The sequence below is a fragment of the Pongo pygmaeus genome, chromosome 12, assembly GCF_028885625.2.
Source record: "Pongo pygmaeus isolate AG05252 chromosome 12, NHGRI_mPonPyg2-v2.0_pri, whole genome shotgun sequence".
In the NCBI taxonomy this organism is placed as follows: domain Eukaryota; kingdom Metazoa; phylum Chordata; class Mammalia; order Primates; family Hominidae; genus Pongo; species Pongo pygmaeus.
In genome coordinates, this window is record NC_072385.2 from 40,396,292 (window position 1) to 40,413,956 (window position 17,665).

Sequence of the window (17,665 nt, forward strand, 5' to 3'; positions counted from 1 at the left end):
ATTTGGTTTTTATGAGCTTATTTATAGTACAGAACACAAAAAGTTTTTATACAGATGTTTCCTAAAACCCTGCCTTTGACTGAATGCTTGCTTTAGAGTATAGTAGGCTCCATAGAGCAGAAACTGTAGTTTAATATCTGGCTTAATATAGATAGCTCTACTTCTCATTTATAAAAAATAATTTTTGGCATGCATTTGGTGTAGTATTGTAGTATTCTTTGTGAATAGCACCTGTAAAATTAGTAATACTGAAGTAGCTCGGAATTGGATGTATTTTGTAACTTGACAGAATTTAAATAACTCCCCTCATCCCAGAGTATACAAGGCTCTACTGTTCTCTCTAGGTCCTGGGTAAAGCTTTGATATTCAGCACAAATTAAATAGTAAATTGTTCTTTTTCTTTTGCCAGGGGAAAGCAAGATAGTTTCATTTGGATTTGGAAGTAGCACAGGGCTTTCATTTGCAGACTTGGCTTCCAGTAATTCTGGAGATTTTGCTTTTGGTTCTAAAGGTAAGATCAAGAGGAGAGACTTTTAATGACATTGTTACAGAATCAAGCACAACTGAAAAACTAGTTTTTTGTTGCAGTATATAACTAAGTTAGAAGTTTCTTCCCTTACCTCCCAGTTTGTTTAGTGTTTTAATAATGAAGGGCTTCTACACTTTATTTTTTGACATCAATATAATCATAAGAATTTTCTCTTAATTTTATGTAAGCCATGATAGTCCTCCCCATTCTGAAATGCAGAACCATTTTCGAGCTTTGGAATGACTCTGACTTTGACCCTTATGCTTTTAATTATACTTTCAGATTTCATTTGTTAATATTTCAGGATTTGTGAGTTTATACTTTTTAAGGATATGATTTTGTAGTTTTCTTTTTTGTACTATCTTTGGATTTCAGTATTAGGGTTGTGCTAATTTATTGTGCTAAGTTTATAATTGGTGTGCTTGCCCATCTTCTTTAGTGGAGTTTCTATTTTTAATCCATTTTGGTAACATTTCTAGAAAATAATCCATTTCCCTGATTGTATCCGGTTTACCAGTGTAAGGCCATTCATTATATTTTCTCATTCTTGTAATATCTTTCACATTGCTCTTTATAGCACCCCTTAAATAGTTCTAGTACAAGGTGTTTGATTTATGGAATACATTTTATTGAGGTTATGTGCTTAAATGATTAATGCAGTTCAGAATTCTGTTCTTTTCTCCTCTATATTTGCACCTTTTTCACAGCTCCTGCCAACTAGAAACACATAAAACTTTTAGAAATTACCTTCAGATGTGATGTTACGTTGGAATTCGTGGCTTCACTGATGTCATTTATTTTTGTTTTAATTTATTAAATAGCCTGAAATCAAAGGGTAATGTGTCAGTAAATAAGCAATATAGTAGGAACACTTACACAAAAAAATCCCCAAAAAATAGATAGGCTCCTTGTTACTCAGTGTAGCCTTTTTGAAGTATTATGTCAATATTGGACACTAAAGTGAAAAGTAGACAATACTCACATATCAGGAGGAAACCATGCCTAAATAAGCCTTATGCATTAACATTCACTTCTCACTACCACTTTTCATTTTTATTCACCAAGCTCTTGTGTACTGAATGCTTACTTTAGTTAATTTAGATTGTGCTTGTTAAAAATAGTATTTGAAACTGTAAATGCCCTGCAGTCAGTTTTGTTTGTATCTACAGGTTTTCGTAGGGAATCTTTATACTTTTGTCAATTTCCAGATAATTTAGAGTTTCAATCTTATTTTCTCTAATGTCTCAAAGCTTGCTAAATTAATTATTCACTTAAAGTAACATTACTGTAGACCCAGTTATGACCTGTGAGACCCAGATATTGATATATTACAAATATTTTTACAAGTGGGTGATTCTAATGTGTTCCCAGGGTAGAGAACCACTATTTTGAAATAATTTTGAATTCTTCTGCCACATGTCCCTTGGGGTTATTTTTAAAATTTTTGCTTTTGGCAAAAAAGTTGCTGAACAATTTTGTTTTTGTTTTTGTTTTTGAGACAGGATGTCACTCTGTTGCCCAGGCTGGAGTGCAGTGGCATGAACACAGCTCACTGCTGCCTTGACCTCCTGGGCTCTCAAGCAATCCTTCCACCTCAGCCTCCCAAGTAGCTGGGACCACAGGTGTGTACCACCATACCTAGCTAATTTTTACATTTTTTGTAGAGACGGGGTCTCACTATGTTGCCCAGGCTGGTCTTAAACTCCTGGGCTCAAGCAGTCCTGCCACCTTGGCCTTGCAAAGTGCTAGGATTGTAGGCATGAGCCACTGCACCTGGCCCTGAACAGTTATTTTTGAGCCCCAAGTTGATATCTCATCCAGATCAGTGGTTACTGTTCTCAGGAAGTTCCCATGCAACCTGTGTCTTTTGTTCTCAGATCATTCCTTTGCAATACAATTATTTTATGTCCTTAAGAATTTTTGTCTTTCTGTCTCTTTTTTTTGAGACGATCACTCTGTTGCCTAGGCTGGAGTGCTGTGGCGCAGATCTCAGTTTACTGCAGCCTCTGCTTGCTAGGTTCAAGTGATTCTCCTGCCTCAGCCTCCGGAGTAGCTGGGATTACAGGCGTGCGCTGCAACATCCTGCTAATTCTTTTAGTATTTTTAGTAAAGATGGGGTTTCGCCATGTTGGCCAGGCTTGTCTCGAACTCCTGACGTCAAGTGACCAGCTCTCCTGGGCCTCCTAAAGTGCTGGGATTACAGGGGTGAGCCACCACACCCAGCCCTCTCTCTCTCCTCTTTAAAAACATTTTTTTCCCCTCCATTAAATCTGTCTGAAAGAGAGTTGATTTTTTATTGTGTTCTTTAAGGTACTGAGTTATGGATCCTATGACATTTTTTCTTTCTTGAGAGTTTTTAGCAGAAGGTGTAGGGTTCTTTAAGACAGTGATTCAGCAAGTGATAAAAAGTTGAGAGGTGTTTCTTTCCTCTAAGATAGTGGGGACTTGGTCATCTAAATTGAGGTGTGGGTTGGAGAAGTTTCTAGTTTTCACCTTCTTGCAGGTATGCGAGAGAGAGACCATCATTGTTCCCCCATACAGAAGTAGGATGCTTAACAATCTAATACCCTTTGGGCAGTTGAAGTCAGTGAGTTTCTCCCAAGGCTGCTATCCACCAGCCCAGCCAAGAAATCTACATTCCAGCATTAGCTTCTTCAGGAAGAAGTAGAGATGCAGAAATTATAAACATGTTTAGGCCATTGTGGCTAATTTGGAAGTAGCAGGTTTGGCCTGCCGAGCTAAGGTTACAAAATTTCAAGGTGGGTACTTGAAATTTTACAAGTAGGTAAAAAGAACCTACTTCTTTACTGGAAGTCCTTGTGTAGTTTAGTATTACGAAGTTTATCCAAGGCACTGACAGTCTTATCTTTGTATCTCTAAGCATAACAATAATAAATGTACTCTGTACTCACGGTATGAGTTGAATTTACTAGCTTTTTTTTTTTTTGGTGACAGAGTCTTGCTCTGTCACCCAGGCTGGAGTACAATGGCACAATCTCTGCTTATTGCAACCTCCACCTCCCAAGTTCAAGCGATTCTCCTGCCTTAGCTTCCTGAGTAGCTGGGATTACACCACCCGCCACCACGCCCGGCTAATTTTTTTTTTTTTTTTAAAGACAGTCTTGCTCTGTTGCCCAGGGTGGAGTGCAGTGGGGTGGTATCTGATCACTGCAGCCTCTGCCTCTCAAGTTAAAGTGATTCTCCTGCCTCAGCCTCCTGAGTAGCTGGGATCATAGTCATCCATGACCACACACTGCTAACTTTTTTTTTTTTTTTTTTTTAAAGACAGAATCTTGCTCTGTTGCCCAGGCTGGAGTGCAGTGGGGTGATCTCAGCTCACTGCAACTTCTGCCCTCCAGGTTGAAGCGATTCTTCTGCCTCAGCCTCCCAAGTAGCTGGGACCACAAGTGCATACCACCACTCCCGGCTTTTCTTTTCTTTTTTTTTTTTTTTGAGATGGAGTTTCACTCTTGTTGCCCAGGCTGGAGTGCAATGGTGCCATCTTAGCTCACCGCAACCTCCGCCTCCTGGGTTCAAGCGATTCTCCTGCCCCAGCCTCCCGAGTAGTTGGGATTACAGGCATATGCCACCATGCCTGGTTAATTTTGTATTTTTAGTAGAGACAGGGTTTCTCCATGTCGGTCAGGCTGGTCTCGAACTCCTGACCTCAGGAGATGCGCTCACCTCGCCCTCACGAAGTGCTGCGATTACAGGCATGAGCCACTGCGCCCAGCCTAATTTTTGTATTATTAGTAGAGATGGGGTTTCACCATGTTGGCCAGGCTGGTCTCGAACCCCTGACCTCAGGTGACCTTGGCCTCCCAAAGTGCTGGGATTTCAGGTGTGAGGAATTTACTAGAATAATATAATTTTAAACATTTAAAATTGATGTACATATTACATCATCAGGAATTAGAGGGATTGATAAAATAAGGGGGATGAAAAATGTAAAAAATAGATACCAGTGTTTAAATATCCTGATTTATTCATCAGATAAAAATTTCCAATGGGCAAATACTGGAGCGGCTGTGTTTGGAGCACAGTCAGTCGGAACCCAGTCAGCCGGTAAAGTTGGTGAAGATGAAGATGGTAGTGATGAAGAAGTAGTTCATAATGAAGATATCCATTTTGAACCAATAGTGTCACTACCAGAGGTAAATGTTAAGGAATTAACCTTTTACTAATAACTTATTTTTCATTTTTAAGTTTAAAACTTAACCCTGGCTTGATCTGTCAGGGTATCATTGTTTGCATTTAAGAATGTTTACAGTTTGAAACGGAAGCTTTATTTATTAGATGTCTAGCCTTTAAGTATAAATTATCTTTTTGCAGTTTTTACATAAATATTCGTTTGTAAATTCTATATGTAATTATTGGTAAGAAATAATTTTTTCTTATGTTTCTAGAATATCATGTTTGTTTTTATAACATGATTCTGGGGAAAAATTAACCTCATACTCACCAACGTCCTTTCAATAAATGTTAACCTTGTATGTTTTTTGGACAAGAACATTGTTCTAGGAAAATTACTTTGTCATTTTTTAACCTCAGTCAGTAGCTAATATTTCTCTTCAGTAGCAAACACTTTTGAAACCTCTCTGTCCTATAAAGAAAAGCATTTAATTTCCAAAGGGAAAATGAATATTATATAAAAGAAAATATTTAATGATAAATCAGGTCTTTACTCCCTCAGCCAAATCAGATATATTCCTAGCCCTAAGATATATAACCAGTTATCACATTAACAAATTCTCTTCGTCATCACAAAGAAAATGCCTTAAAAGAATTTGGATCTTTGAAATTTGTCATGGAATTTATTATAAGCAGCCGCTTATAGAGAATTTCATCTCCTATTATATAGGTAGAAGTAAAATCTGGAGAAGAAGATGAAGAAATTTTGTTTAAAGAGAGAGCCAAACTTTATAGATGGGATCGGGATGTCAGTCAGTGGAAGGAGCGTGGTGTTGGAGATATAAAGATTCTTTGGCATACAATGAAGAATTATTACCGGATCCTAATGAGAAGAGACCAGGTTTTTAAAGTGTGTGCAAACCATGTTATTACTAAAACAATGGAATTAAAGCCCTTAAATGTTTCAAATAATGCTTTAGTTTGGACTGCCTCAGATTATGCTGGTGAGTTTTTACATTCAAATGCTACTTTTCATTTTTTGGACTTTTCTAAAATCTATAACAAACAAAACAACTTATAACAGTTATTTTAATACTAAGGTCACTGCTTCTCATTTCCCTCCCTACCAGATGGAGAAGCAAAAGTAGAACAGCTTGCGGTGAGATTTAAAACTAAAGAAGTAGCTGATTGTTTCAAGAAAACATTTGAAGAATGTCAGCAGAATTTAATGAAACTCCAGAAAGGACGTGTATCACTGGCAGCAGAATTATCAAAGGAGACCAATCCTGTGGTGTTTTTTGATGTTTGTGCAGACGGTGAACCTCTAGGGCGGATAACTATGGAATTATTTTCAAACATTGTTCCTCGGACTGCTGAGAACTTCAGAGCACTATGCACTGGAGAGAAAGGCTTTGGTTTCAAGAATTCCATTTTTCACAGAGTAATTCCAGATTTTGTTTGCCAAGTAGGTATTATTAAGTACATACCACAATTGAGGTCTTGAAGAGTGCACCACACTAATGGGAAATTTGAGTGTTTTTCCTTGACCTCATCCTGTAGTTTTGTTAAAGATTTCTTTAGGTTTTCCACACATGGAATCACATGGCATCACTACCCATTCCCTGCTCCTGCCTAAAACTTTCAACCTAAAATAATTGAGGCTGGGCACAATGACTCATACCTGGAATTCCAGCACTTTAGGAGGCCAAGGCAGGCAGATTGCTTGAGCCCCGGAATTTGCGACCAGCCTGGGCAACATGGCAAAAATCTCGTCCGGACAAAAAATATAAAAATTAGCCATGTGTGGTGGTGTGCGTCTGTGGTCCCAGCTACAAGGAAGCTGAGGTGGGAGCATCCAGGAGGCCAAGGCTGCAGTGAGCTAGGTTTGCACCACTGCACTCCATCCTGGGTGACAGAGTGAGACAGCCTGTCTTAAAAAAAAAAAAATCAAATTTTCATTACTTGAGACCTAGTAGAGACAAAGGGATGGGAAAAACCTTTTCATTTTTCATCTTCTTTCCAACAATATGAATTTCTTAGTTTTCAAATTATACTCAGGAAAGCTGGGCTTTAGGATTTATCCTGTAGTGATGAGTTCTGTGTGTATTTTAATATTTTACTCAGGATTCCTATTAATTGAAAAAATTTTTTAACTTTTTTATTATAAATCTTTTTTTCAGGGAGGAGATATCACCAAACATGATGGAACAGGTGGACAGTCCATTTATGGAGACAAATTTGAAGATGAAAATTTTGATGTGAAACATGGTGGTCCTGGTTTACTATCCATGGCCAATCAAGGCCAGAATACCAATAATTCTCAATTTTTTATAACACTGAGAAAAGCAGAACATTTGGACTTTAAGCATGTAGTATTTGGGTTTGTTAAGGATGGCATGGATACTGTGAAAAAGATTGAATCATTTGGTTCTCCCAAAGGGTCTGTTTGTCGAAGAATAACTATCACAGAATGTGGACAGATATAAAATCATTGTTTTTCATAGAAAATTTCATCTGTATAAGCAGTTGGATTGAAGCTTAGCTATTACAATTTGATAATTATGTTCAGCTTTTGAAAATGGACGTTTCCGATGTACAAATGTAAAATTGCAGCTTATAGCTGTTGTCACTTTTTAATGTGTTATAATTGATCTTGCATGGTGTGAAATAAAAGTTTAAACACTGGTGTATTTCAGGTGTACTTGTGTTTATGTACTCCTGACATATTTGTATTAAAATGGAATAATACTAATCTTGTTAAAAGCAATAGACCTTCTCAAACTATTGAAGGAATATGATATATGCAATTTAATTTTAATTCCTTTTAAGATATTTGGACTTCCTGCATGGATATACTTACCATTTGAATAAAGGGACCACAACTTGGATAATTTTATTTTAGATTTGAAATATATTTGGTAATCTTAACTATTGGTGTACTCATTTATGCATAGAGACTTGTTTATGAATGAGTAGAGCCACAGAACATATAGAGTTAACCAAAGTGCTCTTCTCTAGAATCTTTACACCTCCTTTGTGGTTACAAGTTAATTTTGTAAGTAGCGTACCTTCCTTCCTTAATAGCTTCCTGTGCCCTTTCATAGATAATTCAATTAATTTTTACATTTTAAACAAGTTGACTATTTCCTTTAGGGGTTTTGTTTCAAACTTTTCTGTCATCTGTCTCTACTACCTCAGAAACTGCAGCTTGGTTCTGATGATAGAAATTGAATTTTTCCTTGTAGTTATTGTGATAAAGTATGAATATTTTTAGAAAGTCTATACCATGTTCTTTCGTTAAAGATTTGCTTTATACAAGATTGTTGCAGTACCTTTTTCTGGTAAATTTTGTAGCAGAAATAAAATGACAATTCCTAAGAGCCACTGACATTCAAAAAATTCATTACTTATGCTTCGGGTTCATTCTAGTCTAAAGTAAGGAAGACAATTTAAAGGCAGTAAATTCAAACTGCCGCATAATTTCCAGAGCTCCTAGTTTCTCAAGTTTGATACACGCTGAAAACGTATTTGGAAATGGCCTGTATCAAATGTTAGGCAAACTGCTAAAGAAAAGAGGATGTTCCTATTTGCCTACTCAATATGGAACTACAAAGAATCCACGTAGAACACAAAATTTTGTATATTGCAATTATGAATATTGACTGTCTTCCACCCATCTGTGTTCTTTCTGGTGAAATTACCTCATTTTATTTAGTGAGGAAAGACAGGTTTATTCCCTGTTACATGGGGTTTTGGAAATTGGGTATCCTAAAGCAAGTACTGTTCAACCACCAGTCAAAATAGGAGAGGGATGTTGTGCGAGTAATGAGCGATGGTATACCATCACCATTCCACTCGGCTACAAAGCCAGATACCTGAAATAAACCTACTCCAAATGTATCAGTTCAGTCTTGAACCATGGATTACATATGTTTACACTAAATATTTCAAATTGGCTTATTTGGAAATCTATGTAATATAAACTGATGTAAAGTGTGTTGTAACTTTTCAGCTGAGACAGTTGATGCCTTCGTCATGATTTTAGAATAAATTTTTAAGTTAATGCAAGTGCTTTTTAAGAGACTTTTTACAGATTTCATGCTTTCCTAAAGCATTAAAGTTACGAATTAAAAAGCTTTAAAAACTTTGACCAAAAATTTGACAAAAATGACATGTAAACTGACTTTTCCCGTATTAGTATTCCAAAGATGCTTAAAAGTGGCTTGTGGTATTTCTGAGAAAGTCTTTCTGTGACATTTCAGGAAAGGACTTTGATTTCTCTTTGTTATTTAATCACTGATGTGGTCTAAACCCACGATGATATGTATATTTCCTTTTAAACTGGATTTTATATTGTCTCATTAAAATCTGCTTAAAGATAGAATAAAATTCATTATTTGTACATCTTAAGTGGTACTTTATGGCAAAAAGTATGGCCTAAGTAATTTTCAGATAATAACTGCTGAAGTATAGATTTTATAAAACTTGGGCATTTGGGAACTTTAATCCAGAGAATTTAGGAGTTGTTAGTCCAGAGATGCAGCTGACAGTCACAATTTAGAAAAGTAAAAGATTACACCAATGTAATTTTATGAATGAGAAAAATGAAGTGGTTGTACAGTTCCCCTCAGTCAGTTTTGTTTAACATAGGTTTTCAGGTTGATGTATACTATGTACTATGGTTAGCACTGTTGTAGGTATTGGCAAAAGCTTTTTTCTTTTAAAAAAAAAAGTTTTTTTCCAGGGTGCTTACATTCTAACCATTCTTTTTAATACCCTGTTATACCCCATATGGAACACAGGGAAAGTGAGGTAATCTGCAATGTCTATGCTCAGCTTTCCATTTTTTTTTTTTTTAAACTTTAAGAGATGGGAGTCTTGCTATGTTACCCAAGATAGATGTAACTCTCAGGCTCAAAGCAATGCTCCCGCCTCAGCCTCCCTAGCAGCCGGGACTACACGCGCGCCACCACTCCCGGCTCAGATATACTCTTGGTTTTTCTTTTATATGGCAGTTAGCAAAGGTCACTTCTGATGGAACGACAGATCTATGTGGTGAGCGCAACCGCACACCAAACTTAACAGGTTAAATGGAGCTGGAGAGGAGCGCTGCAGGCAGGTGCGGGGACTCGGTGCCCCTCAACCCGTGGCACCCAGGCAGCCGGGGCAGGACTAGCGCGGGGAGATGCAATACTACTCAGTTACGAGGTCTGCAGCGCTAGCACGAGAAACTTGGATGACGCGCGGTCAAGCCGGGCTGCAGTCTCGGGGTCCTCCAGTCCCGCCCCGCCCCTTCCCTGCCGCCTTGCGTGCCTCGGGGGGCGGGGTCTGGCACGTCGTGACGCACTGCGGCCGCGTCGCGCCGCAGGTTTGATGAACGCGGTTCCCGGGGAGACCGGTACGGTTGCGGAGTGCTATGGAGCCGAGGGTCGTCAAGCCACCGGGGCAGGATTTAGTAGTGGAGAGTCTCAAAAGCCGTTACGGACTCGGGGGCAGCTGCCCCGACGAGGTGAAGCCGCCGCCCGAGGTCCGCGGGTGGGCTTCTGCTGCTGCGGGACGGCCCACTCCGTGCCCCGCGCAGCCGGCCTGGGGGCGCGCAGCGGCTCTGGTCCCGGCGCCGGCACTCCCGCCGTGGCTGCGGCTTGGGCCTCGTTGAAGCGGGCGGGAGGGGCGGGCGTTGCGCTGCGGGGGCGCGGGGGTGCGGGGATGCGGCTTCACTTATGCCTCTGTGTTCATGGTATACGGGGCGTGGTGTGGTGTTGGAGAAAGTATTATTCAGCTTTTTTTTTTTGCAGTGATGTGAGTGGAGTTGTGAAAACAATTGAATTGCTTTTTAAAAGCGGCTTATTTCGAAATAATTTCAGACTTACTCCAAAGTTGCTACAGTATTACCAAGAATTCCCTTGTACTCTCACTTGCATTCACAAATTAATATTTTGCCACATTTGCTTTACCATTCGTTCTCTCCCCTTCCCTCCCTACAAACGCATTTTTTCCCTTTGAACTATTTGAGGGTAATTTGCAGGCATCATGCCTCTTTACCTCTAAATAGAAATAACGTGTATTTTTTCTAAGCATAAGGACGTTTTCTTTTAATAACCACAGTAATATTTTCAGGAAATTTAGAATTGGTATAATATTTGGTAATCTAGAGTTCATATGAAATTTCAGCAATTATCTCGATAATACCTTTTATAGGAAAACTTTTTCCTAGTGCAGATCCAATCCAAGAACGAGCATTGATTGCATTTGATTGTCCTTTTTGTTGCCTTTAATCTGGAACAGGTTCACAGCCTTTGTTTTCTGTAAGGTTGTTTTTTTTGAGAAGTGTAAGAATTATTTATTGGATTGTTTCTCCTTTTGGGTTTATCTTATAGATGCTTCTTCGTTAGATTGATTATGCATTTTTGGCAGGAGCATGAGATGAGTGATGTGTGGCCTGCTGTGGGGAGGTACATGATGTTGGTTTGTCACATTATTGATGATATTAATTTTGATCACTTGGTTAAGATGGTGTCTACAAGATTTCTCCACTCTAACCTTTGTAATTAATACATAATTTGTGGGGAAATATTTTGAGACAGTAAATTGAGTCTTAGTATCCAAATTAAATATCTTTTCTTTTTTTTTTAGTATGATTTTTCAAATTTTTATCAGTCTAAATATAAGAGAAGAACTCTAACCTCCCCAGGTAAGCCAGTATTTTGTATATTTGGGGGTTTCAAAAATTTAATTTGAGGCCAGGCGCGGTGGTTCACGCCTGTAATCCCAGCACTTTGGGAGGCCGAGGCAGGCGAATCACCTGAGGTCAGGAGTTCGAGACCAGCCAGGCCAACATAGTGAAATCCCGTCTCTACTAAAGATACAAAAAATTAGCCGAGCATGGTGGCGGGCGCCTGTAATCCCAACTGTTGGGAAGGCTGAGGCAGGAGAATCGGTTGAACCCGGGAGGCAGAGGTTGCAGTGAGCCGAGATGGCGCCACTACACTCCAGCCTGGACAACAAGAGCCAAACTCAGTCTCAAAAAAGAAAAAAATAGGCCGCGCGCGGTGGCTCACTCCTGTAATCCCAGCAGTTTGGGAGGCCGAGGTGGGCGGATCACGAGGTCAGGAGATCGAGACCATCCTAGCTAACACGGTGAAACCCCGTCTCTACTAAAAAAAAATACAAAAAATTAGCCGGGTGTGGTGGCGGGCTCCTGTAGTCCCAGCTACTCGGGAGGCTGAGGCAGGAGAATGGGGTGAACCCGGGAGACGGAGCTTGCAGTGAGCCGAGATCGCGCCACTACACTCCAGCCTGGGCGAAAGAGCAAGACTCCGTCTCAAAGAAAAAGAAAAAAATAATTTGAGAGAGAAGATTTTAAAAATTATATTATTTAGACTTATGGCCAGTGCCAGATATTTTGTGATATATTGTTGTGGTAATCTTTCATGGTTTCTTTGTCGTTGACAGGTGATTTGGAGATCTACTCTGGAGATAAAATTGGTTCATCGTTAAAATACTCTGATGAAAGCAAGCATTGTAGAACACCATTGGGCAGCTTATTCAAGCACGTAAATGTGAATTGGTAAAGTACCCTGAAACTTTACTGTTGCTACCCCCTCAGTATCTCAAGAAACTGAGAAAGAGAAAAGGGCAGGTTATATTTTTGCTCTTTCCTGAGAACAAGTATAAGGCAGTCTGGAGCCTGCTAAATAGTTGAAGCGAGTCACTTACCAATTTTTACTGAGAATCTCTGTAATAAAAGCATAGACCTAGCATTATATTTAGTGGCATAATGGAAAGTTATTTATATAATGTAAAAGATGAAAAAATATTTTTATGGTTATTCATTCAGGACCCAAATGAAGACTCTGCTCCCTTTCTTTAAAAAAATTTTTTTAGAAAAGGAACTATGGGCCAGGTGCGGTGGCTCACGCCTGTAATCCCAGCACTTTGGGAGGCCGAGGCGGGTGGATCACCTGAGGTCAGGAGTTCGAGACCACCCTGGTCAACATGGTGAAATCCCGTTTCTACTAAAAAATAGAAAAATTAGCCGGGCTTGGTGGTGTGCGTCTGGAATCTCAGCGACTTGAGAGGCAGAGGCAGGAGAATCACTTGAACCCGGGAGGTGGAGGTTGCAGTGAGCTAAGATTGTGCCATTGCACTCCAGCCTGGGTGACGAGCAAAACTCTGTCCTGAAGAAAGAAAAAAAAAAAGAACTACAAAAAAAACTGCCATACAGGTTTTGTTAGGCAGCAGCATTTTACGATCTCTGGTGTGTCTGGTATTGTGGTATGCATTGTATTTAGGTGATTGAGAGAGATTGAAGAAGGCTGTCTGGGGAGATGGTAACTACAGGGTATGTAGGATACAGTGCTGGGTTAAAAGAAGTTGCCGTTCTGTAAGGAAGATACTATTTACTATGGGGAAAAAGTATAAAAACAGTGGAAGCTAAGGTAAAATAAAGATCTAAGTTGGATATTATTTAATGCTAAAAACATGTGGCAGAAAGACATGCTATGGGTATCAAGAAGGAGTAAACATTTTGAAATAAAGATGTATCCATATATAACATGAAATGTTGAGATAATTGTGGAGAGAAAAAATAATTATGCCTAAAGTATCTGTATGTTACATAATTAGTATTTGGGAGCTTGACTTTTTTAAATACAGTTTTCTCTTTCTCTACTTAAGTAAGTTAATCTGTGTAACACACTTTGAACAGTTCTGGGTAAATAATAAGTACTCAAATATTAGCTATTATCATTATTGTTATTACTATTTCATGTTGCACTCACAAAATCTAGTTGATCTAGATTTAGGCTGTAGACATGAGCTATGTTGAATGTAGGGTAAGGAAAGTGAAAATTACTTTTAAGGTAATAATTATAAATTTATGGAAATTATTTTCTTTTTAACTGAGTTTTATCATTTTTTAAATAATGACCTGGGTATAATTCTAAACTATAATCTAAAGGTTTTGGACTATGAAGGTTTTCATAACATTGGACCCCTAGTTGTGATCTGGTCTGAAACTATGCTGTCCAGCGCAGTAGCAACAGGCCACATGTACCTATTGAGTACTTGAAATGGGGCTGGTCTGAATTGAGATACACTGTAAGTGTCATACACACACTGGCTTTCTAAGACTTAGCATAGATAACAAAAATTAGCCGGGCATGGTGGCGGGTGCCTGTAGTCCCAGCTACTCGGGAGGCTGAGGCAGGAGAATTGCTTGGACCCGGAGGCAGAGATTGCAGTGAGCCGAGATCGTGCCACTGCACTGCAACCTGGGCGACAGAGTGAGACTCTGTCTCAAAAAATAAATAAATAAGCATGGATAAAATAATGTAAAATATCTTAATTTTGTGTGTGTGTATGTGAGTTTGCAGGGGGCGAGCCTGTTGCCCAGGCTGTGAGTGCAGTAGCATAATTGTAACTCACTGTAGCCTCCAACTCCTGGGCTCAAACGATCCTCTCACCTCAGCCTCCTGCGTAGCTGGGACTACAGACGTTCACCACTACTCCCGGCTAATTTATTTAATTTAATTTTTTTTTTTTTTTTGTAGAGACAAGAGTCTTACTGTGTTGTCCAGGCTGAGCTTGAACTCCTGGGCTCAAGAGATAACTCCCACTTCGGCCTCCCAAAGTGCTGAGATCACAGGCATGAGCCACCATGCCTGTTCTATCCTAATAATTTTTAACATTGATTACATGTTGAAATGATAAACTTTTATATATACTATATTAAATAATATGTTTAAAATTTATTTTTTTAATGTGCTACTAGAAAATTTTAAATTACCTATATGACTTGTGTTATATTGCTTTTGAACAATACTATTCCAAAAATTTCAACTCAGATTGTCTTTTTGGAGAGAACACCTGGAATTCTAGTTCTGCTCCACTTTCTACTCGTTATGTCACCCATCAGTTATTTGACTTCCTTAGGTTTAGTTTCCTTATGTATATTATTTTAGCTAAAACTGCCTTATAGATAACAGATTATTGGGAGTCAAAATAAAGTGTTCCTTAGCTGTAGAGTATACCACAGGTAGGTATATGTCATTTTAAATTAAGTCTATTTAATGTGTAGAAAAAGATGCTTGTAGTGGGTTATCAGTGATCAATGACTGTTACTTTTTACATTTTTCCTTTTTACATGTTTACGTTTTGCAGTTTAAAAAATGTTTTTACATTTTTTCTCAGTTATGCTGTTAATATTTGAAAAGCAGTTTTATCTTTTTAAAATGCTCTAGTAAACTTCTAGATTGCTGTGATACAATTATTTTTTTAAAGCCTAGATGATGAACTGGATTCTTTCCATGATTTGAAGAAACAGGAAACAGAAGAGTTAATTGAAAATGATTATAGAATTAGTACCTCCAAAATAACCAAGCAGTCTTTTAAAGAAATAGAAAAAGGTAAAATAAATATTTTAGAACAATCAATTAAGTAGTAACTTTGTCAAGTAGAGTACATGAAGCTTCCCTCCTAGTAATAACACTGACCCCCAAGAGTCTGCATATTTCTGTGTTCTGAACTTCTGTAAGCTAGGAGATAGTTTACTGTGCTTATTATTAAACTAAAGGAGCAGAGAAAATTAAACTTCATTATTTTTCAGTAATATTCCTGTACCCTCAAAATTTATCAAAATAAATTAATAACTGAGTAGATGATTGTGGTAGTATTTGACTACAATATTTTGAGAAAATACTCCAGATTATTTGAAGTATGGATTTCTGGGCACTGAACTGCCATCAGTTTTCTGTGTATCTGGCTGCATTTCATAGTTGTGGCGGGATTTCAAGGAATGAGACAACCAGAAATGGCACCCTTCACCCTCTGGGCTACAAGACTTTGAGTTGCCCTGTTGATAATACTGATAATACCGGTGCCGGTATTATGGTCTACACACAACAACATTCATTTTCCTCTTTTCCCTCCTTCGTTTTCCTTTGTCCCATTATTCTCATCATTTGAGGAAGATGAAAAATAATTCTGTCATGACTTGTGTTTCCTGCTATATGGTCGATTTTCCCAGTGGAAAACATGGGATAAGGTATAAAGAAAATGTTGTTTGTATTCCATTAAAAGTGATGGCAAAAGCCACAATGACTTTTGCACCAACCTCATATTTGAAAGTAGACAAAATTAAGAAATGCTCAAGCCAGGGATTGGTGAGTTGGGAACCTAGACAGGCAAGTAGAGCTCTGTGAATGTGCCTTTCACTTTTAGGGCATTTGCTGAACTGAGTGAAGTGAAGCTTTTCATTTTAAAAAATTCATACTATGTTTTATTTTTGCTTCTCCGTTGTCTGTTCAAAATGGAGTATAATGGAAGACACCCCCCTCCCTTTTTAAAGCTGGGGCTTCCATGAGTCTAGTGCAAGTTAAAACCACTGAGCGGCGGCCAGGCGCGGTGGCTCACGCCTATAATCCCAGCACTTCAGGAGGCCGAGGCGGGTGGATCACGAAGTCAGGAGATGAGACCATCCTGGCTAACACGGTGAAACCCTGTCTATACTAAAAATACAAAAAATTAGCCAGGCGTGGTGGCACGTGCCTGTAGTCCCAGTTACTCGGGAGGCTGAGGCAGGAGAATCACTTGAGCCTGGGAAGCGGAGGTTGCAGTGAGCTGAGATTGTGCCACTGCACTCCAGTCTGGGCGACAGAGAGACTCGGTCTCAAAAAAAAAAAAAAGCAAGGCCGGGCACGGTGGTTCGTGCCTGTAATCCCAGCACTTTGGGAGGCGGAGGTGGGCGGATCACGAGGTCAGGAGATCCAGACCATCCTGGCTAACACGGAGAAACCCCGTCTCTACTAAAAAAAAATACAAAAATTTCATCCATGTCCCTACAAAGGACGTGAACTCATCATTTTTTATGGCTGCATAGTATTCCATGGTGTATATGTGCCACATTTTCTTAATCCAGTCTATCATTGTTGGACATTTGGGTTGGTTCCAAGTCTTTGCTATTGTGAATAATGCCGCAATAAACATACGTGTGCATGTGTCTTTATAGCAGCATGATTTATAGTCCTTTGGGTATATACCCAGTAATGGGATGGCTGGGTCGAATGGAATTTCTAGTTCTAGATCCCTGAGGAATCGCCACACTGACTTCCACAAGGGTTGAACTAGTTTACAGTGATGAAATTGGAAATCATCATTCTCAGTAAACTATCGCAAGAACAAAAAACCAAACACTGCATATTCTCACTCATAGGTGGGAATTGAACAATGAGAACACATGGACACAGGAAGGGGAACATCACACTCTGGGGACTGTTGTGGGGTGGGGGGAGGGGGGAGGGATAGCATTGGGAGATATACCTAATGCTAGATGACGAGTTAGTGGGTGCAGCGCACCAGCATGGCACATGTATACATATGTAACTTACCTGCACATTGCGCACATGTACCATAAAACCTAAAGTATAATAATAATAATAATAATAATAATAATAAAAAAATAACAGATGCTGGTTAGGCTGCAAAGAAAAGGGAATGCTTGTAAACTCATAAACTGTTGGTGGGAATGTAAATTAGTTCAACCAGTGTAGGAAGCAGTTTAGAGATTTCTCAACGAATACTAAACAGAATTACCATTTGACACAGTAATCCCATTACTGGGTAGACACCCAAAGAAAAATAAATTGTTCTATAAACAAAAAAAAAAAAAAAAAAAAAAAATTAGCCGGGCTTGGTGGCAGGCCCTTGTAGTCCCAGCTTCTCGGGAGGCGGAGCTTATAGTGAGCCGAGATCGCGCCACTGCACTCCAGCCTGGGCGACAGAGCGAGACTCCGTCTCAAAAAACAAAACAAAAACAAAAAAACCACTGAGCGAGAGCATTTTATACTCTAATTGTTAGAAAAAAATAAATTATGACAGTATAGTGCTGGCAAGGATATCAAGCAAGAGGAACTCACTTATCTACTGCTGTTGGGAGAGTAAATTGATACAGCCACTTTGGAAAACAATTTGGCATCACTAGTAAAGTTGAATCTGCACATATACCCT

The 17,665-nt window shown here is 39.0% G+C and overlaps 2 protein-coding genes across 23 annotated transcripts in view; both read left to right on the plus strand.

Annotated features, from left to right (window-relative positions):
- LOC129030225 (E3 SUMO-protein ligase RanBP2) overlaps nt 1-7,350 on the plus strand; it is a 63,829-nt gene extending 56,479 nt beyond the window's left edge. For all 4 annotated transcript variants that reach the window (XM_054475313.2, XM_054475316.2, XM_054475314.2 and 1 more), the window contains 5 exons: nt 410-511; nt 4,523-4,683; nt 5,391-5,664; nt 5,791-6,125; nt 6,841-7,350. In XM_054475313.2, the coding sequence (XP_054331288.1) occupies nt 410-511; nt 4,523-4,683; nt 5,391-5,664; nt 5,791-6,125; nt 6,841-7,146 (1,178 nt within the window). In that variant the 3' untranslated portion in view covers nt 7,147-7,350. The remainder of the gene's footprint in view (nt 1-409; nt 512-4,522; nt 4,684-5,390; nt 5,665-5,790; nt 6,126-6,840) is intronic.
- Nucleotides 7,351-9,920: 2,570 nt separating this feature from the next.
- The window catches only part of CCDC138 (coiled-coil domain containing 138), a 100,338-nt gene continuing 92,593 nt past the window's right edge, over nt 9,921-17,665 (plus strand). For 3 of the 19 annotated variants that reach the window (XM_063648529.1, XM_063648528.1, XM_063648533.1), the window contains exons 1-4: nt 9,976-10,187; nt 11,294-11,351; nt 12,113-12,227; nt 14,942-15,066. In XM_063648529.1, the coding sequence (XP_063504599.1) occupies nt 10,077-10,187; nt 11,294-11,351; nt 12,113-12,227; nt 14,942-15,066 (409 nt within the window). In that variant the 5' untranslated portion in view covers nt 9,976-10,076. Of the gene's footprint in view, nt 10,188-11,293; nt 11,352-12,112; nt 12,228-14,941; nt 15,067-17,665 lie in introns of all 19 variants that reach the window. The other 16 variants (XM_054475321.1, XM_063648530.1, XM_063648525.1 and 13 more) reach the window with 16 other exon arrangements.